The sequence below is a fragment of the Apodemus sylvaticus genome, chromosome 5 (assembly GCF_947179515.1).
Source record: "Apodemus sylvaticus chromosome 5, mApoSyl1.1, whole genome shotgun sequence".
NCBI lineage: Eukaryota > Metazoa > Chordata > Mammalia > Rodentia > Muridae > Apodemus > Apodemus sylvaticus.
Window position 1 is genome coordinate 105,441,376 of NC_067476.1, and position 24,369 is coordinate 105,465,744.

Sequence of the window (24,369 nt, forward strand, 5' to 3'; positions counted from 1 at the left end):
AGAGGAGAGGAGAGGAGAGGAGAGGAGAGGAGAGGAGAGGAGAGGAGAGGAGAGGAGAGGGGAAGACCAGCTTTTAGACAGGCATCAACCCATAGCTCTCAGGAAGCTGGCTTCCTGGAAGGAAGTTAGACTTTAGACCTTTAGACAGTAGGTACCAAATAGAGCTGATCTGATGCCAGCCTCTCTTTTCTAGGGTCACAGAGCGAACTTTTCTTGACACAGTCTCATTTGCTTTCTTTTAGCCTGATCTACCCTGGTGATGGCCCCACTGGTCACTGTTGTATCCAGTCCACGTGCCCGGCTCCTTGCTTGTTTCCTTAGGCTGGGCACTCAGCAGGCTGGACCCCTACAATTGCACACAGGCGCCTGCTGCACAGCCAGGAACCACTATGAGGTGCTGGTGCTTGGTGGGGGAGCTGGGGGGATCACCATGGCCACTCGCATGAAGAGGAGAGTTGGAGGGGAGAATGTGGCCATTGTTGAACCCAGCGAGGTAAGAGAGCATGTGTGAGAGCATGCATGTGCATGTGTTAGGCTGTGTGGGCACAAGGTTTTTATGTCTTTTGTTTAATGCTTTTCATGGGCATAAAAAGAGGGGATGGCAAAGATCTGGGAGGAGTTTGGGAGGAAAGAGAATATGGTGAAAATATGTTGCATGAAAATTTTCTTTAAAAATAATAATAAAGTACTGGAGAAGAATGGAGTGTCCCCAGAGCTTTAAGCTTTTTGTGTCTTGTATTTCTAGCTCATTAGGGATGCTACACAAGTGAGTACAACATAAGTGGCTTAAAACAGCTTCCTCACACATACTCCCTCACAGTTTTTTGAGCCCCAAACTATTGAATAGTCCCAAACTATTGAATAGTCCCAAACTATTGAAAGAGTCATGCGCTCTCCGAGGGTTGAGTGTAAAAGAACAAAGGGTTTGCTCTGCCTACCTCCTAGGCTCTAGCAAAGATTGCTCATGGAGCAATCCTTGTCAGCCCAGGTTTGCAACATCATCCATATTCCTGGTCCTTGCCTTTGAGTGGTACCCTCTAGGTGTCTCTGCGTTGTGGGCATTTTCTCCTTGGGGGGGATGGTGGTTAGGAAAAGTATGCTCCAGCCCCATAAAGTCCCAACAATAAATCAAAGTTTGACTGCAGAAACAAATGAGCTTAATAGAGCTACCCACAGATCATTGGGGAGGGACTTTGCGCAGGAGTATAGGTAATCCTGAAGCAGCTTCACGTCAAGGTCTGCATTAAGCATGTCTGAGGATTCCCTGTGTATTACAGAGCTCTCTCTGTAGTCCTTACACACTTGTGTACTCTAACCCCTTCCTGAGATCCCCATGGAATTAGGGCAGAATCGTGCACCACTAGTTGGGTGGAGTGGCAGATGCTGTATCGTGGCTGACCCACAGTGGGTCTCCCACTGGTGCTTTTCTTTCTCATGTGCACTGCTCTTCCAGGAACAGAGCGATCATTTCTGTCCTTCAGATCCTCACCAGGCCCGGCCCTGCTTAGTTTCCAAGATTAGACAAGATCAGGTGCTTTTGGGATGGTATGGCTGTAGGCTGGGCAATCTTCTCTGTCCTGCCCTCTAAGGAGGCACTCATGGGACCTTTCTTGAAAGAGATGGCCATGTTAAGGCTTTGGATGCCTGCTGTGGTTGCCTGATTGCTGGAGCTGATGTTTGTAGACCCAAGAAACTCTTGAGCTGGAGTTTTTGTTCCATTTTCTGTTCAAGATGGACTCAAACCTGATGAGCCCTCACAGCTGGAGACCTCTGCCCTCCCTTTTTCAGGATCACAGCCATTATTGACCTTAGGGAGATTACAGGCTATTCGTGTGTGTCTCCTTTACCACCCTCTGAGTTCTAGGCTGCTCTGGTTAGCCAACCTACCCAAACGCCAGAAACAGTTTGGCAATATGGGGGAGCTTTTGGTTTCTTGGTCCACCCAATGAGTGAATTCTCACAAGCCATTAAACTTGCCATTCACTCTGTACTGAGCCCAAAACAGTTAATCACAATTAATGTAGATTGGGGTGGAGATCAGGATGTAAAGTGAATAAATAAATAAATAAATTAGTGAAAAAATAAACTATCTGAAGCAAGATCATTGCAAAAGACCCTGATAATTTGTGTTTTGTCCTATTGGCTTTGGGTGTAGATCTTTTGAGACAGAAAGGACAGATGAACCAGAAATATCTGCGGTCCATTGTGGAATCATAATTTGAAGATAATGAGGTTTTGAAAACCCCTAGAAATGCCAGTGAGCTTCCAGACTTTCATAATCTTCATTCTTTCTAGGAACTATGGGTTGCTTTTAGACTTAATTTTCCTTACTATCTGTATACATAAATTATGCACATATGTATATATATATATATATATAAATCTATTTCTATTGCATATATGTAATAATACATAACAAATATCAAATCAGCTTTTAGCAATAAACAATTGTGGCTAACTCAGTGGTCATTAAAGACAGCTTATCATTTTGTTTTGTTGGTCTTAGAATTATTCTTGGTTGGTGACAATCTTCCAGAGTTAAGGTATTAGAAGAGTGGGGAATTAACTATCTGCTGACTTTTCTATGCAGTGCTCTGAGGGTTAGGAGGGAAGGATTGAGAGTCTAGTTGAAAGAACTTCAACTAAGATGCTTTGGATAAGGCTCAAATGGAAACAAGCTCCCTTAATATTTTGTTTCTCAGAGGCATTTCTACCAGCCAATGTGGACATTAGTGGGTGCTGGTGCCAAAGAGTTGTCCTCGTCAGACCGTTCCACAATGAGTGTGATTCCATCCGGTGTGCAGTGGATTCAAGACAGAGTGGCAGAGCTGAACCCAGACAAGAACTGTATCCGCACAGACACTGGCAAGGAGGTAAACATCGGTGCTGCTGGGTTTCTTGTTATCTGGGGGCAGCATAGCCATTGCCAAGCTGCACACCCCCAGGATGGAAGATGGCATAGCAGCCTGTGTTTGTGTTTACAGGGCTGTGTTAAAATCTGCATGGCATGGCAGTGTATAGTATATGGAATAGGTAGAAGGACTGAGCAGTTTTGAATAAATAATCTAAAATAAGTTTGTTGAACATTCACTGTGTGATACAGTGGACCTTGATTAGTACAGCATCTTGAGACTGAATTTTTGTTGAACAAATGCTATTTCTATGTATTGAAATAGCAGCTGCATTTTCCCTTTCTTTTGAAGTAAGCTAGTATTTCTAACTGGCATCTGGCTTTCCATAGGAAGTGAGTATTGGGAAATATCTACCCCAGTCACAGTCCAGGCATGCTTCCAGACAGTTAAGGGAATCATGCAACTAAGGTTTGTCCCAGCACTAGGGGAAATGATGCTGCTGGAGGACAAGTTCAGAAGGGCTTGGCACTAGCTAGAAGTTACCTTCTACACTGGACCCACAGGGTTTCCAATAATTGTTTCCTCTATAATTGATGGAGTCGAAGTCCAATGGTGAGACCCCAGGCTCAGTATACAGCTGCAGTTTCATGGTTTCTGTCTGCTGCTGAGCCCAGACCTGCAACCTCCAGTCAGTTCGTCAGGGAACTCACCTTGCCACAGGCCCCTCCTAGAGCTCCCTCAGCACAGAGCCCATGATGCTTTATGGCAGTGAGCATGTAGTACAGAAGCCATACCTTCCCTCATGTCACAAATCACCCCTAGAGGATGGAGGTTCCGTTTTCTTCTTGCAGTTTTAGAACTAGCGAGGGCCTCAGCAGTGCTTGCTGGACGAGTGAATCTACAAACACATTCAGTTGCTGGTGAAAAATAAGAGTTTTATCCAAGTAGACAGATAATAAAATCCATCCTGATCTGTGCTCTGTGCCACCCAGAGACTCGAGACCTTGAATGTCTTGGTTCTGTAGGGAAGCCAACCGTTAAATGGTGTAGGAAGTGATAGAAGACCTGGGATCTGTGGTGATGCCCTAAAGGGAAAGCACAGGCAATCTGTAAAGGAAAAATACTTGGCTCTACACATATCTTGGTGCTTTTGTCAAAGTGTAATATCGATTATTTGTAAGGACTGGGCATCGACAAGCTTATGGGAGGGAGGTCATTAAAAAAGAAGAAAGCCCAGCTAGAAAAAACACAACAACAAAACAAAACAAAACAACCCCGTCCCGCCAAAAAAAAAAAAACCCGAAAGGCTGAAGGCTTTTGAACAAACTTCCAAGTCTGCTGACCCAAACATGAAGGAACAGTAAAGCTTGTAGACTTGACTTTTGAGCAATTCCAAAGAACAACAGGGACCTTGCCAGAAGGCCTAATATGGACAAGTATTCTCATTGCATACAGGAGGTTGGGGTGGAGACAGGGGAGGGATTCTGACGCTAAGAACCTAGTAAATCAGCAGCCAAACCCTTGCAAAACTCCTGGCGCACCAACTAAATACCTGTCACATAGTAATTTAGAAATAGAAGGTTGCCAACAAAAGGTTCAAAGATGAGAAACCCGCCCTCAGCTAGCCACTAAGCCGGGCTGGCTCATGCTGAAGACACAGTCCATATGTCCCTGTTTAAATGTTTTTTAGAAAACAGTAACAACACTTCCTGAGCTTGCACCTGTGCAAAACACTACCCTAAGTGCTTTACAGGTTTCTGCTCATTGAGTGATCAAGCAGCTCACGGAGGAAGGTACACAAATGAAGAAACTGAGACATGGTTTCCTTACAAGTATTTACTACACACCTTCTATGTCCTAGATGCTAGTCTGAAGACTGAACTTACAATGAGAGGGTTTAGCTCTTCCAGGAACCCAGTCTGATGGGAAAGATAAGGGTTCAGGTAATAACACAAAAAATTACTAAGCCACAGCACAAGAACCAATTGGGGATTTTAGGTTGAGGAACGCCTGCCTAAAGGCTTTCTTTCTTAGTTAAAGGGTGAGTAGGCATTAGTTAGGGTTAGAGGTAGGAGCTACATGCAAATGCCTTGGGGGCAGTGGGGGAAGAAACAGAGATAATGGAGGAAACAAGCTAGTGTGGCTAGAATAGGAAGGGTAAGAAGGGAAACACTAACGTTCAGAGGAGAAATAAGGCTTGTGGTCTAGAACACAGACTCCCAAGTCAGGGGCATCAGAGACAGTCTAGGTCATAGCAGTGTCCCCAAGTCCACTTTTCATCTGGTGTCTGTGACAGGAGACACAATCCTAAGAATAGAAGGATTTGGTAAATTGAATCATGTTTGCTAAAGAACACTGATTAATTTATGCAGTCTGAAGAAGGCTCTCTAGGGACATGCTACAAAATTAAAACTTGAACTTAAAGGCTCCCATCTGTGGTGAAAATTGCTAAGTGGGTGACAAGAATCATAAATCCAAAAGACTCAGACAGAGTGGGAGGATGAATTAAAAACCAACAAGATTATCTCCCGAGAGATGTTATGTACTGATCTGTGATGCCATCAGCCTGGGCAGTGCTGTGCTCAGTGGAGTCCTGGAAGAACCCTACCAAATTCACAAACTTCTTCCCCAACCTCACAACACTCTACAATTTCCCAAGTTTCTGAGCCTTAGAAGTCACAAATGATAGATGGCCAGAACATCTACTGGGGTTCTTCAGAGTTGTAAATAATTTATAATCCTCAAGATAATCAACCCTATTATAGAGACACTGAGGAATCCCTGGATCTCCAAGAGGACCACTCAGTGAGGCAGTCCTGGTTGCTGTATTTATTAGGGAGAGGCCTGCAGATCTATGAGCAAAAGACTGCCAGGTAAACAAGCCATGATGAACAAAGAGTAATGATATGTAATTTAATCTGGTCTCCTGGAGATACCAAGGAAAAGAAGGAAGTTATGAGCTATCAGCAGAGGAACAACAATATATAAACCTTTAATTTCCTAGAAAAACATATGCACATATATTTACTTATATGAGGTAGTATATATGACTTTCTGCTTTTAAGTAAGACTCAGAGTGGCGGCGTTACACTCTTCCAGGACAGGGAAGCCTGACTTAGCGTGTGTGTGGGGGGTGGGGGGTCATGTAGGAAGGACAGAGAGTTGTGAATTGACCTTGAACTCAACATGAATTGACACTGTGCTGACATCACTGAAAAAGGCAAACATAGCACCTGACTGTGGGAGAGAACAGTCCTGCTGTTTCTAGGCCATTCTGTTGTCTCCCCGTGCCTTCTTCCTGGGTATTTTGTTCATAATAGCCTTAATAACCCAAACAGCATTCCAGAATCCTAGACTCTTGACACACCCGTACCCTTCAATGTCTGGGTTCCCTATGTAACTAAGCTGTTGACTCTGGACAGAGGATGCAGATCTGGATGCTCCCTCCCCCATTAACTTTGATAAACTTTTTTTGAAAATACAACTAAAATTATTCCTTCATATATTTATTCATACAACCAGCATTGCTTAGTTCCCCTCTAGGTTCTAGAACTGCAAGGAGAAGAAACAACCTTTATACTCTGGGAGTGTTGTGGGAAGTGAGGGAAGGCTTGGCCTCTGTATCACATGCTCACTTCCAAAAAGCATCATGGGCACTGGGTTAAGGGATCTCTGGGAAAAAGTAAGAGGCACAGGGAAACCTGGACACTCTGGAGTCAAGTCTCCTTTATAGCAAAAGTGGGTCTTTTCCAACAACCTCTCCCGAGAGAGTGGGACATTCTTACTCTGTTCACCTGGTGTTTGCTCAGTGTGCTGCCTGTTTTCTATAATTTAATCTGAGACCAAGGGGGTCCCCATCCACATCATCTTGCTGGACTCCTGGCTTTTATCTAATTGCTTTCTTTGTTTAGCTTTTTAAAGGAATGCTCTTACACTTCGCTCTTACACTTTCTCCTGCTATATCTTCCCCTTGATCCTGTACATGCATGCACATTAACACTTTTATGGGTATCATTGTCTTCAGCACGAACAGTCACAATCCCTATCTGAATCATTAAACATAAACAAGTGTATAACATACTTTTCAGTGACCTTTGAAGGAAGTTTCCCAATTGTGATATTGGTTCAGTTTGAACAGATTCATAAAATTATGATATGTCATAAAAACAATCATATTGCCCATCTTTTGAGATTAGGAAGTTGTTCTTAGTAGGCTCCAAGGCCTAAGATGGCTCCAAGGCCTTTCTGAAGCACTGAGATGTGAGGCAACAGAAAGGGAAGAAGGGTGGTCAACTGTGGGGTATATTCACCCCTGCCCACCCTGCCCACCCTGCCCACTACCATCTACTTGGAAACACTTGAGTTGATAGATTGAGGCATGGGGTGCTGAGTTTTGAGCATTGGTCTAACACTATATATGGTTTTTTTTTTTTTTTTTTTTTTGGTTTGTGTTGTAGATCTCCTACAGATATCTTATTATCGCTCTTGGAATCCAGCTGGACTATGAGAAGGTACGGTCTTCAGTTGTTGCTGTGTTATACCCTCTGATTTATGCTAAGACAACACTAAGATACAATATTCTCTCCTTACATTCATTGGCAATTGGGAAATGATAGGGAAATGGTTCTAAGATACCCATGTATCCCCCAAGTCTAGCTTATTTCTCAGAGTATTTTCCTTATGATGAAAAAAGTCTTCTCTAAGATTCTGTCAATGATAACAATGTGCTTTAGCTTTAAAGTTTAAGTACAATTCAGTATGTCTGTGCCCTAATTGTGTTTCTGGCAGAAACAAGATCTTTCTGTACTCACAAGAAGCTGGCCTCGTTATGTAGGGCTGAGCTGGCCACATAAAAGAATTGGCTTTCCTTTGCAAATCAGATCTAGCTCGTGAGTTCTTAAGCGAACTCTAACAGCAGAACATAGCTATTTGCTCATCAGGCTCTGAGCATGTTTAGGTTTTACTGTATAGAGACTTGAGTGTCTTCGGTATGAAGCGACTAACACAGTGTAAATGATACTTGGAAGTTTCCTAGATGTGCTTTCATCAGGCAAAGGAGCTACAAGTTCCCTGAGAACTGTGAGGTTCGAGTTGATTTCCCCAAAACACTTTAGAGTAATTCATTTGTTTTTTGTGATTCCCAGGAGCATTTTGGGGACTGCAGGCAAATAGTTACAGCACATAAAGCCTGGTGCTGACCCAGGCTGCAGACCCATGATCCCAGCTCATACAGGTGGCTTAGAGAAGGGCTTTGGGTGTGTTTATATGTGAAGAATTGTCACATGCCTGGGGTGTGGGGAAGGTAGTGGAGATGTGTTGGGATATGTTATATGAAGGTTCTCTAGAGGCCTTATAAGGAAAAAGCCATGATTGAGAGTTTGTAGCGCCCTCTTGTAGTGAGCTAAGAAACAACAGTCTTTTTTTTTTCCAAATATATTTATTATTATTATTTGGAATAGCGGCAACTATTACATTTCTTGAAGCATATAGGAAACTGATTGTTATACAGTTGTGTAAATATACAATAACCCAATGTAGAGCTATTTTATCTTCACCTTCAGTTTTTAAAAGCATCACTATGGAAGCATCTATAGATATCAATATCCAGTTGTAATTATATCTGTGCTAATACCCATATGCTTTCTTGTTCTGGACTGCTCCAAATTTACCCTTTAGCAACTGTACATCGACGTATTCCCTAGACAGCTTTTATAAACCATGTATGTGAAACCAGGTATGTAGTTGTAAATAACCTCTAAGTTTCTTGCATTTCTCCGGAGGTATTTAAGTCTAAAGAATAGAGTATGAAAGTATGCGTAAATATACTGATAAGGAAAAAATGCAGAGGATTGATCCTTTATAGCTTCTGGTGAGAAGGTCTTTTTCCTCTGTCTCATAAATGAAGAAACTGAGGCTAAGAGAATATAACTTAACTGTGGCTAGCGCACTCCTGGATACCCGTTGCTTGACATTTCTAGAAACTTCCCAAGTGAATACAAAGCAGAAAAGAAGGCAGTCGTCTGCAGATACAAGACCCCTGTGGAGCACTAGGCAGGAATGGGATGGTTTGTCAGGCCGGATCTCCACTCTGTCTGTTAGATACATGGCCTCTCATGCTTGACACAGACCATCTGTCCCTGCTCATTCTCAGGCTAGCCCCACTGACTGTCTTCAGCACGCTGTCTTGCGGGACAGACTGGATGGTCCCCAGCCTCCCTCTGAACTATCAAAGAGCGATTCATTTCTTCTCTTCCCTGATGTCATGTGTCTCCTCTCTGCTCCCATCTCTTTGCCCTTGAAAGCAACACTGGTGGCTGAGGGAGCATAAAACACCACTCACCACCACATAGAACTTCAGATAGCAGGTTACAGCAGCCTCTCTCTCTCCCTCTCTCTCTCTGTCTCTCTCTCTCTCTCTCTCTCTCTGTCTCTCTCCCTGTCTCTCCGTCTCCGTCTCTGTCTCTCTGTCTCTGTCTGTCTCTCTGTCTCTCTGCCTCTCTCTCTGCCTCTCTGTCTCTCTGCCTCTCTGTCTGCCTCTCTCTCTCTCCTCTCTCTCTCTCTCTCTCTCTCTCTCTCTCTCTCTCTCTCTCTCTCTCTCTCTCTCTCTCTCTCTCTCTCTCTCTCTCCCCCTCTCTTTTCGAGACAGGGTTTCTCTGTGTAGCTCTGGCTGTCCTGGAACTCACTTTGTAGACCAGGCTGGCCTCGAACTCAGAAATCCACCTGCCTCTGCCTCCCAAGAGCTGGGATTACAGGCGTGCACCACCACCGCCCGGCCAGCAGCCTTTCTCTTAACAGTGGCTTTTACGTACAAGGCAACTTACTCAGCTACAACACTGTTAAGTAGAAAAGGAAGATGGAACCCAGGTTTTAAATATTTCAACGTCCATGCCTTCATTGCCTCTTTTACTCTCTCACCAAGAGTTTGATGTGCACAACCCAAGAGGGTAATTTCAGTCTTCTGTTATGGGCATTGTGGAAGAATGGCTAGCTCTTGGTCCTTCCTGCCTCTCCTTAGAAAGGCAAGTGGTTCCCCTGAAGGCAGTTCTGGTTGGCATCCTGTCCTCACTCTGGAGGTAGGAAGAGCTGTACCCCAACTGCAGCCTCTTGTCCAGGGAGGTGGAGGGTGGGTTCTTCAGGACTGAGCCCACTCTGCAGCTTGACAGGTGATTTCAGGGGCCACTGGTCTAAGCCTCTTGTTTGCCTGTCTGTTCTGTGTGTGAGTACTGGGGAGCTGATGCTACCATCGTGTCTGAAGGGCTGTAGAATTGGAAAAGACCAAGGGCTCCAAAAAGGATTGACATAGTTTTGTTTTTATAAATATGTAGATTTGCTTTAATCCCTGATAAATGGTAAATTTATATGTATGCCTAAAAAGAAATGCACTTATTTCTTTTAATTTTGTGAATTCGCATGCATCATAATGGTTTTCATAAGGAGATCTTCATGTGTTTTTGACATCCTGACCTCCATTAGTAGGCCCCCTTCCTTCCCTTAAATATCCCTGCCGTAGGTTTTCATGTCCGGTAGACTACCTTATTTCTCTTCCCTTCCTTTCTTATGGCCTCTTTCTTTCCTCTTATGGTTTGTTTTCCACTTCCTTGATGCATGCACACATCCTTGCACATGCACACACACACACACACACACACACAAGTTGAAATCTATAATATGCATATGAGAAAAATATGCTATTTGCTTTTCTGACTTTGGTGTATCTTACTTAATACAATGATCTACATTATATTAATTTTCTACAAATGTCATGATTTAATTCTTCAGGGCTGAGTAAAATTTTATTATCTGTCTCACACTTTTTATTGATTTTTTTCCTTTTTATTCTTTTTTTATTTATTAGATATATTTTTCATTTACATTTCAAATCTTGTCCCCTTTCCTGGTCCCCCCTTCCCCCCACCCGCGAAAATCCCCTAATCCATCCTCCCTCATCCTGTTCACCAATCCACCCACTCCCACTTCCCTGTCTTGGCATTCCCCTACACTGGGGCATCGAGCCTTCTCAGGACCAAGGGCCTCTCCTCCCTTTGATGTCCAACAAGGTCATCCTCTGCTGCATATGCATCTGGAGCCATGGGTCCCTCCACGTGTACTCTTTGGTGGATGGTTTAGTCCCTGGGAACTCTAGGGCTACTGGTTGGTTCAGATTGTTGTTCCTCCTATGATGCTGCAAACCCTTCAGCTCCTTGGCCCTTTCTCTAGTTCCTCCACTGGGGACGCTGTGCTCAGTTTACTGTTTGGATGAGAGTGTCCCCCTCTGTATTTGTACTGCACTGGCAGAGCCTCTCAGGTGACAACTATAACAGGCTCCTGTCAGCAAGCATTTGTTGGCATCTACAATAGTGTCTCGGTTTTGTAACTGTATATGGGATGGATCCCTAGGAGGGGCAGTCTCTGGATGGTCTTTCCCTCAGACTCTGCTCCACACGTTGTCTCTGTATCTCCTCCTATGGGTATCTTGTTCCCCCTTCTAAGAAGGACCAGAGTATCCATACTTTGTTCTTCCTTCTTCTTGAGCTTCATTCGGTGTGTGAAATGTGTCTTGGGTAGTCCAAGCTTCTGGGCTAATATCCAATTATCAGTGAGTGCATACCATGTGTTTTCTTTTGTGATTGGGTTACCTCACTTAGGATGATATTTTCCAGTTCTATCCATTTGCTTAATAATTTCATGAATTCATTGTTTTTAATAGCTGAGTAGTATTCCATTGTGTAAATGTACCACATTTTCTGAATCCATTCCTCTCTTGAGCGACATCTGGGTTCTTTCCAACTTCTGGCTATTATAAATAAGGTTGCTATGAACATAGTGGAGCATGTGCCCTTATTACATGCTGGAGAATGCTCTGGGTATATTCCCAGGAGTGGCATAACAGGGTCCTCCAGCATTATTATGCCCAGTTTTCTGAGCAAGCACCAAACTGATTTTCAGAGTGGTTGTACCAGCTTGCAGTCCCACCAACAGTGGATGAGTGCTCCTCTTTCTTTACATCCTCACCAGCACCTGCTGTCTCCTGAGTTTTTGATCTTAGCCATTCTGACTGGTGTGAGGTGAAATCTCAGGATTGTTTTGATTTGCATTTCCTTGATGACTAAGGATGTTGAACATTTCTTTAGGTGCTTCTTAGCCATTCGATATTCCTTAGTTAAAAATTCTTTGTTTAGTTCTGTAGCCCATTTTTTAAATAGGGTTATTTGAATATCTGGAGTCTACCTTCTTGAGTTCTTTGTATACCTTGGATATTAACCCTCTGTCAGATGTAGGGTTGGTAAAGATCTTTTCCCAATTTGTTAGTTGCTGTTTTGTCTTATTGACAGTGTCCTTTGCCTTACAGAAGCTTTACATTTTTATGAAGTTTCATTTGTCTATTGTTGATCTTAGAGCATAAGCTATTTGTGTTCTGTTCAGGAACTTTTCCCCTGTGCCCATGTGTTTGATGCTTTCCCCCACTTTCTCTTCTATTAGATTCAGTGTATCTGGTTTTATGTGGAGATCCTTGATCCATTTGGACTTGAGCTTTGTACAGGGAGATAAGCATGATTAATTTGCGGTGTTCTACAAGTTGACTGCCAGTTGATCCAGCACCATTGATTGAAAATGCTGTCTTTTTTTCCACTGGAGGGTTTTAACTCCTTTGTCAAAGATCAAGTGACCATAGGTGTGTGGGTTCATTTCTGGGTCTTTAATTCTATTCCATTGGTCTACTTGCCTGTCACTGTACAAATACTATGCAGTTTTTAGCACAATTGCTCTGTAGTAGAGCTTGAGGTCAGGGATAGTGATTCCTCCAGAAGTTCTTTTATTGTTGAGAATAGTTTTTGCCATCCTGGGTTTTGTGTTATTCCAGAATAATTTGCAAATTGCTCTTTCTAACTCTGTGAAGAATTGGGTTGGAATTTTGATGGGGATTGCATTGAATCTGTATATTGCTTTTGGCAAGATGGCCATTTTTACTATATTAATCCTGCTAATCCACGAGCATGGGAGATCTTTCTATCTTATGAGGTCGTCTTTGATTTCTTTCTTTAGAGACTTGAAGTTCTTGTCATACAGATCTTTCACTTGTTTGGTTAGAGTCACACCAAGATACTTTATATTGTTTATGACTATTGTGAAGTGTGTCATTTCCTTAATTTCTTTCTCAGTCTGTTTATCCTTTGAGTATAAGAAGACTACTGATTTGTTTGAGTTAATTTTATATCTGGTCACTTTGCTGAAGTTGTTTATCAGCTGTAGGAGTTCTTTGGTAGAGTTTTTGGGGTCGTTTAATTATACTATTATATCATTTGCAAAGAGTGATATTTTGACTTCTTTCTTTCCAATTTGTATTCCTTTGACCTCCTTTTGTTGTCTCATTGCTCTAGGTAGAACTTCAAGTACTATATTGAATAAATATGGAGAGAGAGGGCAGCCTTGTCTAGTCCCTGATTTTAGTGTGATTGCTTCAAGTTTCTCTCTTTTTAAAAAACAAATTTCCTTGTGTTTCATTGCAGATTAAAGGACTACCTGAAGGCTTCGCTTATCCCAAAATAGGGTCTAATTATTCAGTGAAGACAGTGGAGAAGACATGGAAGGCCCTGCAGGACTTCAAGGAAGGCAATGCCCTTTTCACCTTCCCAAACACCCCAGTGAAGTGCGCTGGTGCTCCCCAAAAGATCATGTACCTATCGGAAGCCTATTTCAGGAAGGTGAGGCTCCTTTTCAGGACAGAGTGGACAAGGGCAGGTACCACCAATCGAGCACCTGCTACAAGTCCACTTTAATTTCTGTCATGTGACCGTACTGTTTCTCAGAGTTTTGTTCCATTTGAACACAGTTACATAGCTGGGTGTGGAGACCATTCACCATGCACATTCTCTCTTACAAAGCCATTCTCACAAATTAGAAAGGTTTTTCTATAGTTTTAAAAAATATGGTGACAATCATACTACACACACACACACACACACACACACACACACACACACACACACACACGAAGGATTGCCTGAGGACTATGACCTGTGTTCTTGGAACCTGACACTAGGCCTGTGCTCCCCTGAGCTCTGTAAACTGCAGTGCGTACTGTGAGGTGATCAGTTAAGGGACAGCTCCAGGAACTGCTTCTGATGATGAGGAAGTTCTTCCCAGATCATAGGGGTTGTTACAAGCTTTTGAAGTTCTACCAGCTTAATTTGTGAGAAAATCTCTACACAGTGTTTTAATTCTGGTCTGGATGAAAAAATGAAATAAGGAACAAAATGGCGACTGGAGTAATTGTCTGGCTTTCCTCTTTGCTCTTTCTTAGACTGGAAAGCGACCCAAGGCTAATGTCATCTTCAGTACAGCTCTTGGAACAATTTTTGGAGTTAAGAAATACGCAGATGCCTTGCAGGAGATCATTCGGGAGAGGAACGTCTCTGTCAACTATAAGCACAACCTTATTGAGGTCCGAGCTGACAAACAGGAGGCTGTTTTTGAGATCCTGGACAAGCCTGGGGAGAGGCACGTGATTCAAGTGAGTGGCAGGTTAAACTGGCTGCTTGGAGCCTTTTCTGCTGCTCAGAGCTGCAAATGCAGGAGACAGGAGGGCACATCCCCCTGGACCAGCATTGCTACCTGCTGGGGAAGATAGAGCAGGAAAGGGAACTGAAGAGGGCAAGGTTGGAGAGACTGTGCCAGCAGGGAGGCGGAGGGCTGATCTGCAGCGCCAGATGATTTTTTTTTTTTTTTAATATTCTTTAACTCCTCTTTCCCTGAGACTCAAACTATTTCACTTCATTTTATTTCCTGGAGAGTTTAGGGAGCGCTTCTTCAAATGTCCTGTGAATGTCTAAACTTTTGGTGTGTGAGACACAGCCCTGCTTGTGAACTGGAAGGGAGCTGTGGGTTGCTCAGGACAGACAGGACAGCCACCACCTTCCCTGTAAAGATTTCAGCCTGGGTTGTGGGCCCTCGGTCTTGGGCAACTGTGTCTTTTGCCACCGAGTGAGAATACTACGTTTATGGAAGAATTATAAAGATTAAGCACAAGATGCCAGGGTACTGGAGAATGTTTGTTCATACTACTTTGTAGAAGCTATGCACAGTGAGAAAGCATAGCCCACTCACATTGTACTCTGTATTTAGTGACGATGAGTTCCATAAAAAGGAATTTTGAATGAATTGAAGATTAGTCTTCTAAATATCAAACACTTAAATAAGAGCCTTTCAGCTTAAGCTCTTTCTAAAACTCACTGTACCCTTTTTTTGTTCTTAAACAGAATATATTAAATATCATTAAAATGTTACTGATGGCTCAGGGGCATACTTTGAAAGTCTCATATTTGAAAATATCTTCAAACTTAAAGAGAAGTTATAAAAACAAAAATAGCAGAAATAGGATCGTGCATGTCTTTAGCTAGATTCACGTAGAGAATCTTACGGCAGCTGTTTTAGCTCTATTGCTGGATTGCCTCTAAATCTCTATTTCTGTTAATTTCCCTAGATACAGCTGGTCATCGTTGTCATGCATTATTCTCCTTAGCTCTAGATAAATTTTCTAGATAAACTTCCTAAGATAAGGGTACTTTCTTATGTAACCATGATAGTTAATTGCTAGTTACTATGTACCTAGTAAATTTGGCACACACATGATATTTTTATCTACTACGTGTATGCAGTTTTGTTTGTTGACCGACCCAATAGCTCGACAGCATTCTTCCATGTCTAGCACAGCTACAGTGATGTCTAGCACAGCTACAGTGATGTCTAGCACAGCTACAGTGATGTCTAGCACAGCTACAATGATGCCTAGCACAGCTACAGTGATGTCTAGCACAGCTACAGTGATGTCTAGCACAGCTACAGTGATGTCTAGCACAGCTACAGTGATGTCCAGCACAGCTAGGCTGATGTCTAGCACAGCTAGGCTGATGTCTAGCACAGCTACAGTGATGTCTAGCACAGCTACAGTGATGCCTAGCATAGCTATAGTGATGTCTAGCACAGCTACAGTGATGTCTAGCAGAGCTACAGTGATGTCTAGCACAGCTACAGTGAAGTCTAGCACAGCTAGGCTGATATATAGCACAGCTACAGTGATGCCTAGAACAGCTAGGCTGATGTCTAGCCTCCTTCAATCAGGGGCATTTCCACAGCTTCCCTTTATCTTCTGTGACTCCGACACTTTGATACAACATAGCCTTCCTCTCTGCACTTTCTCAAAAAATGGAATTTTCCATTTATGGTGATGACTTTTACTTTATGAGCGTTTCATAAGCAACCTATAGTCCAAGGAGTTCCTTACAGGCACTCAGGAGGTCTGTTCTGGTCACCAGTCCAGATGAGGCTTGCTTTCTCACTGAGTTACCGTCCTTCCTCCTTGTCTTTAGAGAGGCAATTTCAAATCACGCATGCACTCTGTTCTTTAAAGTATTGCCCAGACTTGGTACCACTGAAGATGCTCATCTACTTTGCTTTCTGTGTGGTGATTACAAAATATATTTTTTTTTTACTCCAGAATTTCATCCAAACTTAGTAGGAAGCATTTTATCAGCAAGTTCCTTTTCTTTTGTGTTTATCAATTAATTACTGGTAGGGACTCATGGCTGCTCATCTTCTCTAATATTTTCTCATTCATTAATGCTCTAAAAGTTATTTTTGTTATCAAATTGTCCCACATTTGGTCAGAAGCTTCAAACTGGTTTCAGTGTCCTTGTGACACAGCTCTTTCTTCTTTTCCCTAGCACTTCTGTGATGTCTGCTCGTCTGGGTCTGTTCCCCCCAGATCAGGGCCCTCACTGTGAACAGCTCTCATATGGCTGTGCCCAAAGGGCCCACCGGAGTTTTTGTCTGGACACTAGTTATCACTTTAAACAAGTTGTTGTCAATGTTGGTTTTTGCTTTCTAGATTGTCACAGTTGTGAGGTCTAGAAGGTCCTTCCTCTTCTAGATTTTCAAACTTGCTGCTCCTGAAATCTGTTTTTCCTGGAAAACAAGTGAGCCAGCATTGTGAATTTTATGCAAAGCAGAAGTGAATATATTGTGAGTGGCTGACTTGCCAAAGCAGACTTCTCTGAGAAAAGTTTGAGCTTGAGCAAAGGAACTTGATTTGGCGATGTTTTAAAAATGTGGCATCCGGCTGAGCTGGAGAGTAGAGGCTGTAGGCAGAGAGTTGGAAGGATGAGAGGAGATTTTCCTTTACCAAGTTTGTAAAGGGGAAGGTGTTTTATATCACCTCCGAGTGATAAGATTTTCAGCTCAAATATTTCAATTAAGATCTTAGACTATGAATACCAAAAAGCCCACTGAAGACTTTTAAGTAACTGTTACCAGGGCTAGCATTGCCCAGAGAGCTTTCAAAATGTGCTGATTCCTGGGTATCTATAGCCCACATTTCAATTAATTGGCCTGGAGAGTGGACTGAGGAACACTGAATTTCAAAAATTACTCTAATGACCGTCATGTTCAACTGAGACTGGGAACAGCCGTGTAAGGAGTTTTATATACCCTAAAGCCTAGTGGTCTTGGATACTTTATGATAGAGAGTGTGTGAATTGGTCCAGGCTTCTCCATGCTCATTAACAGACAGACATGCTGTCAGGGACTCATGCCCTCTAAAGGCCCCTCAAAGGCTATAATGCTCAGGAGTACTAAGCATTGCGGCCCTTTCCTGAGGTTATGTAATCCTGTAACTGAGAGTTTGAATAAATGCAATTCAGCTTTTTGATTTCTGGCCCCTCAGTGAGTGTTGAGCCCCATGGGACACTAGAGGCTATTGACATTCTCCCCCCCCCCTTTCTTTTTGGTTTTTTGAGACAGGGTTTCTCTGTGTAGCCCTGGCTGTGCTGGAACTCACTCTGTAGACCAGGCTGGCCTCCAGCTCAGAAATCCACCTGCCTCTGCCTCCCAGAGTGCTGGGATTACAGGAGTGCGCCACCACCGCCCGGCTGACATCCCATTTAAAGAGAGCTTTACACAAGGTTGAGATAACCTTAACATATAAACATTTTTACCCTGACGAAACATAGATAATTGAATAAATGTGTCCCGAAGTAGATCTGACAAGACATTGAAGTTGCTACATGGGACTGTAAAATAAAGAAAAAAAAAGGCACGCCCTACAAAAAGTGGAAGAAAATTACACAAATAAAACATTGGACGAATGGATGGATGGCAGGGATCATCTGGGACAGCCTTTATGTATGTGTTTGGGAAAAGGAAACTCATCTCTGCATTCAGCACTACTCAGAACACCGGATGCTAGCCAAGATCCCGCTTTGCTTCTCCAGGATGTTAGAGAACGTTATCCCTCAGTTTGTCCTCTTGTTTGGTGACTTGGAACTTTTCTTCATGCATTTTTAGAGTTGAGACCTTTGGAGGGGTGATGTTCACACCAGCATTTAACATGATCTTTACAAGTTTCAGAGACTCTAAGCATCTCCTTCCAGAATACAACTGAAGGACCAAACCCAGACAGCACTAAGTTGACAGTTGAGGGGCAGAGAGTTATAAACAATATATACCACTCCTCCGTATTTAGTAACAATGGTAGCATTGATAGAGTATTTCAGAATGTTAGTGAATTCTACTTCAAAATGTTGGGTTCCCCATCCTTCCTATTGAATGTATTTGGGCTCAGTATAGTCAGATCATAGAAACCTGAGAGGACATCTGTTTAGTTTCTCCTTATCCTCCACCATATCCCCTAAAGTCTTGGAGAACAAATGGATTGATACATTCACTAGTGCATTACGTTCCCTGGGGCCATTATGATATACAAAATGAGGAAGACAGAGAGAAGCCTGTGGGCTGTAGACACACTGAAAAGATACAAATGTGGATGCTCTTGTTTTGTATAGTATGAAATGCTTCATGTCACACCACCTATGAGCTCACCAGATGTCCTTAAGAAGAGTCCTGTGGCTGATTCTGCTGGCTGGGTGGACGTGGATAAAGAGACTCTTCAGCATAAGAAATACCCGAATGTGTTTGGCATCGGGGACTGCACCAACCTCCCAACCTCAAAGACTGCTGCTGCAGTAGGTATGCTACCAGCTCTGATTCTCCTCCAAGTACCAGAAAAACAGAAGTTTAGCACAAACTTTCAGGATTCAATGATTTTAATATATTTTATTTATCATGGGTAAAACCTTTTGTGATCTAAAAATGACTTTGGCTTCCTCAAGGCAGACAGAATGAAATCCTCAATGAACTGGGTATCTTAGGGAGAAGAAAATAGCTTTTAAGGGCTTTACAAAAATACCAAAAGAGTGAGTCCTTACCTGTCACAGAGACTGTTTTTCAGGGCAATAAAGAGGTGGCCTCTCCCAGTTATCTAGGTAGTAAGTTTTGTGATTGCCACACTTACATCTCTGGTACTCTTGGTCCTTGATACCAGGCAGCATGGCTATTTTTCTTTTGCCTAAAACACTGTAGAGCTAGGGAGGCATTTGTTTCTCTAGGAAACACATGCAAGTCAATGAAAGCTTGCAGACCAGAAAATTGTTCTGTATAGACAAGCACAGTGGAGCATGCCCTGATTGGTACACGATTAAGGCCTCAGCCTGGAAAACTAAATTCTTTACCCAGATGTTCTGCACTAGCAGTGATGGGGAGAATTGCCTTTTAGATTCTGTCCTCTACAGACAGGAGCTGTCTTCAGTGGAGGCCATAAAACATGGACCTTTCTGCTGATGGCTGGATAGCATTTTTTATGTGAACTGGATACCTTTCTATGAGATCTAGCAAATGTCTTTTTCATTATCAATGATATTTATCTCTTGCCTCTTTAATTTTAAAAATCTCAACCAATGAAAAATGTGACAAAAATGCATTTTTGATTTACTACTCTTTATACTTTTAGATGTTTTTAATGAGTCATTTGAAAGTAGTTGAGGTGTCATGATGCTTCTTTGCCTTAAATAACTTAATTTGCCTCTTCTAGAAAGTACACATTCCTCCATATCTACAGAACCCTTATTATGACCAAGAAACTTAACATTGTATAACAAAACTGTCTCACATGCAGTCTAACTCATACTTTCTAAAAACATTCTTGTAGCTGTGAGGTTAGTTTGTATTGTGTTTGGCAAGCCTAGAGTTCATTACTTGGCTAAGGTGGGCCATGCCTGTTGCATTTATGTAATTACATTTATTTATTTGTTTATGGGCATGAACTCACAGAGGTTAGAGGACAGCTTGGAGTTGGTTCTTTCTACCCATCCTGTGGGTCCTGGGAATTGAACTCAACTCCTCATTCTTGGTGGTAAACACCTCTGCCCACTGAGTCCTTAGCCTGTTTTCTCTTGGTAACTAATAGATAGTGTATAAGACAGTACCTTTAATTTATATCCACATTACATGCATTTCAGTGGTAGAAAGACCTAATATGAGAGGTCAGATTGCCTAGCTTTTAGCCTATGCCAGACAAAGAAATATTAGTTCAGTGCTTCAGATACAGTTCTAAGTATGACCAAGCAATACTTATCACGTGATGCCTTCCTTCTGGCTCTGCCATCTGGTGGGTGTTTACCTTCCTCAGCCGTGTAAACAGTGTCTCCATTGTTATCACATTTGCCTTTTTACAAACCATGTCTTATTACGTGATTGCTTCAAAACTGGAAAGTCTTACTTGCATTTGAGTATAATTTTATTTTACAGCACTGCCGTGAGTGCTCCATTGTGTCATTTCACAGGGATACTTGCCTGTGTCCTTAGTGCCTAAGAAACAATGACTCCAGCTTTCCCCATGCGTTTCCCACTAGCTTTCCTCCCGCAGGCTCCTGGCTGTCCCATGCGACACCTGCAGGTATCCACCCCTCCTTGGCTCTGCTTGCCTCCCAGGCTCTGTCCAGACCAGTGTGAGCAAGGGCGTGTTCTCCCACGCTGAATACAGCTTCCCGTGGCTTAGCCCGCTTTCCTTGCTTCTCTGCCAAGAGACTTTTGAGCAAAATAGGAGATTGAGGAACGCAGCTAGGGGCTGGCCACACCCACACACTTTTTCCACCTTGCTGTTGGCTGTGACTGCTTCCAGGCCTAGTCTCTCTGCAATGGCACCTAGAGACAGCTTTTCTCCTTCGACATTGAGGTTGGCACCCTGCGCCAGAGACTTCCTCATATATTCTCAGTGCAGTTTCTTCATGTCCTCCGTGATATCTAATTCCCCAAAGAGGGGCAGGATCTTTGCAGATATTACTTTGTTATCAGTGAGGACAGCCATTAAGTAGTTTCATTCAATTGTGCTGTCCACTTCTAGAGCCAATGAAATCATTTTTTTATTTGAGTGCCAGTAAACTATAGTTTTCGGGCAATATTAGTCTGTGGCTTGTTTTTGAATGAGATTAAGAACAGCTTCTACAGGGGAACATTTGTTCAGTTCAATGGTAGTTCCTCACTGTTTCTTTTACTCAATCTCAAAAATATTCCATTGTTCTACTAATAAGAACTAGTACACCCACATCATAAATATTCTTTGAATTGTATCTATAAGGCTTTTTGTGGATTTTTTTCCTACACTTGCCTTATATATATTCACAAATACATCTATAAAGACCCTATCTATCTATCTATCTATCTATCTATCTATCTGTCTGTCTGTCTGTCTGTCTGTCTGTCTGTCTATCTATCTATCTATCTATCTATCTATCTGGTTTGGCCTCAGTCAGGCAATACTGTAGAGAGGAAATTTGCTCAGCACTTTGCCTTAGTGGGTATGACTGGGGCTACCAATCTGGGCTCTCTGTGAGTGGGGATACAAGATGCTATACAACATGGTACCCAGACCAAACCTGGAGTGGGAGAAATGGGATTTGAGAGGGCTACCCTTATCATCCTGTGTGGGAGAGAGCTGGGTCCTTAATTTCAAACTAAGAGTGACAGCTGTGTGGCCTTTGATGAACTGAGGGCTCCTCCTGATAGTAAGGACTTCAAGTAAAAGGAAGGGTCATGATCTACTAACAATCTGGACGGGTATGGATGGAATCACCATTATCTTGTTTATGTTAAATTATATACAAATGAGTTTTCTTGGAGGACCTGATGCTTAGACTTCCTGTTCTCTTTTAGCTGCCCAGTCTGGAATCCTCGATAGAACGATTTCTCTGATTATGAAGAATCGAAGACCCATAAAAAAGGTTTGTATACCTATAGCAGTTACTGCCTCATTTATCACCTCGTTTATTCTGTATGAAGGAAGTGTTCTTCCATAATTCTGACACTTTCTTATTAGCTTATACCATAAGCATTTAATTTGTCTGTAGTATTATTACATAATTTTCATTTGTCACAGCCCAAAACCTAGAAACTACCACACACACACCAATTTCAGTCACTCAGCAAATAATAAATTATGAAGTTCCATGACAGAAAGCACCTTCTTGCTTATTCTCATGATTTCAGTATGACGGCTATACCTCGTGCCCACTGGTAACTGGCTACAACCGTGTGATTCTTGCTGAGTTTGACTACACAGCTCAGCCCCTGGAAACCTTCCCCTTCGATCAGAGTAAAGAGCGAATTTCTATGTACCTCATGAAGGCTGACATGATGCCGTTCCTGTACTGGAATATGATGCTGAGGTGGGTGTCTCGTCGGTGCTTGTGCAGAGGGCACCGGCTTGCTTGGGGGTGGGCTGTTATGAGGGAAGGGTCCTTCTAGCTTCCATTCAAAGCAGGACTTGCTAATGAGTCCTACTCTACTGCAGCATTTCTCAAGACTTAATGGTAGTCCTTAAAGAACTCTGAGCCTCATCCATGCTTGGCAAAGAAGGTTGTCCTAGGTAAGGGCAAGGTTTGCAATGGCTCCACCTTGTGGTGGGGCGCCTCTTTTCTTTTTTGTTCCCAGAAGAATTAGATAAATAATAATGCTAACAATAATACTATAATAAAAATTCTTTTACATGCCAAGTGTTTTCTCATATGTTTGAGAAACATTAAAAGTAATTAAGAGAACAGAGATAGACTCAAGCTCTGACCTAATTTTGAATAATGTTTCTACCGTTGACTAGCTGAACAAGTTGATTAGACTATGTTTAGTTTATTATCCCAGAATTGAAAATAACATTAAGGAGATAATACAGAGTCAGACAATGGTAGGTATTCAATAAGTAGACTAGTACAAATTAATAACTCCTCTATGCTTAAAAAAAGCACTCTTTGACTTTCTCAGAGGCATATGAGGTTGATAAGTTAGGATATCCACACCAGTGATCCTCAATCCAGGATGATTTTGGGGACATTTGGCAATATTTGGAGAAATTTTTGGCTGTTATCACTGGAAGGATGCTGTTGACATCTGGTGAGCAGAGGTGAGGGATACTGCAATGACAGGGCATCCCGTGATAAGGAACTGCTGGGTCCTAATGTCAGTAAGGCTGAGAGACTATGCCCTCCTTTGAAGTCCTGAGGTGAAGGTAAGTAGGTAGCAGTATGCATGTAGCAGCAGCTTTGTGGGTGTATGCTGAGTTTAGTCAGCATGCTGGGCTTACACAGCAAGTTCACTGTCAAAACTGGGACCCATCGTAGGTTGTTCAATCATGACAGCCTTTCCACTTCAGTAGATATATCTTGCTTTGTGTGCTGATAGGCATCCCTAGTGACTTCTTATAACATTATGTCACCTCATCTCCTTTGTCTCCATGACCTTTCTGTGCTATTTCTTACAGAGGCTACTGGGGCGGTCCAGCCTTCTTGAGAAAGCTGTTTCATCTGGGCATGCATTAAAGATGGCTCAGAGCTTGCTCTTCTTGGATGGCTTCTGGACCAAAATCGCAGTTACCAGTTGACATGACAGATACAAAGGACTCAGACCCTTACCCTTTAAGGAGTTTCCTACTGGACATGGTGACCTTTCTAGACCTCTGAACAGCTATCACATGGACAACCCAGAATGAGTCTTTGGAAACATCCAAATGAAATAAAATTCTATTTTCTAAGTAAAACTTTGCCATTGGTTTACTTATTTGAGAAAATATCTTGACTAGCAGGAATGGGAAGTTGCGGCACTTGGGAGAAGAAGCTGGTGTTGGGGCAATGGCTTCCTTGTTGTTTACTTGGTGTGTTCAACTTACTTTCTAGAGACCGAGTCACTAAACAGAACAGTCCAATGACATTATATCAAAGACTGCACCACAGCCCTATACTTGCTTTCTTAGAACTCTTGCTGTAGGAGACAATCATGGAGATTCTAGAGCCCAGGTGCCTCGACACTGCACTGAGCCTGTGCTTTTCCAGCCAGTGACAGGCACTTCCAGTCCCAGGTCCTCTGCTGGGCAGTGTCGGCTCTGGGAGTCCTACAAACTTGGCTGAACCTAAGATTTTCCTCCTCTCTGTATTCCATCAGGGATCCCACCCTTGTCACAGTCTGAAATTAAGCCCTTCCCCTTCCCCTTTAGTCTCCTCTATCCTGCAGGGCATTTCCTCTACAAAATTTCTTGTTGACCTAAATCTGTCATGGCACCTGAGTTTCCCCAGAGAACTTTCACGAATACAGTGGTGTTGGATCTGAAGAATTCCAGTGGCTAAGGTAAGTGTTGTCTCAAGTC

General features: G+C 42.6%; 1 protein-coding gene across 4 annotated transcripts in view; it reads left to right on the forward strand.

Moving 5' to 3' along the window:
* The window catches only part of Sqor (sulfide quinone oxidoreductase), a 51,210-nt gene extending 27,444 nt beyond the window's left edge, over positions 1-23,766 (forward strand). For all 4 annotated transcript variants that reach the window (XM_052183446.1, XM_052183445.1, XM_052183448.1 and 1 more), the window contains 9 exons: positions 243-493; positions 2,703-2,873; positions 7,310-7,363; positions 13,361-13,555; positions 14,155-14,364; positions 18,689-18,872; positions 21,894-21,961; positions 22,227-22,405; positions 23,491-23,766. In XM_052183446.1, coding sequence (XP_052039406.1) covers positions 260-493; positions 2,703-2,873; positions 7,310-7,363; positions 13,361-13,555; positions 14,155-14,364; positions 18,689-18,872; positions 21,894-21,961; positions 22,227-22,405; positions 23,491-23,548 — 1,353 coding nt within the window. In that variant the 5' untranslated portion in view covers positions 243-259 and the 3' untranslated portion in view covers positions 23,549-23,766. The remainder of the gene's footprint in view (positions 1-242; positions 494-2,702; positions 2,874-7,309; positions 7,364-13,360; positions 13,556-14,154; positions 14,365-18,688; positions 18,873-21,893; positions 21,962-22,226; positions 22,406-23,490) is intronic.
* The last annotated feature ends 603 nt before the right edge of the window (positions 23,767-24,369 follow it).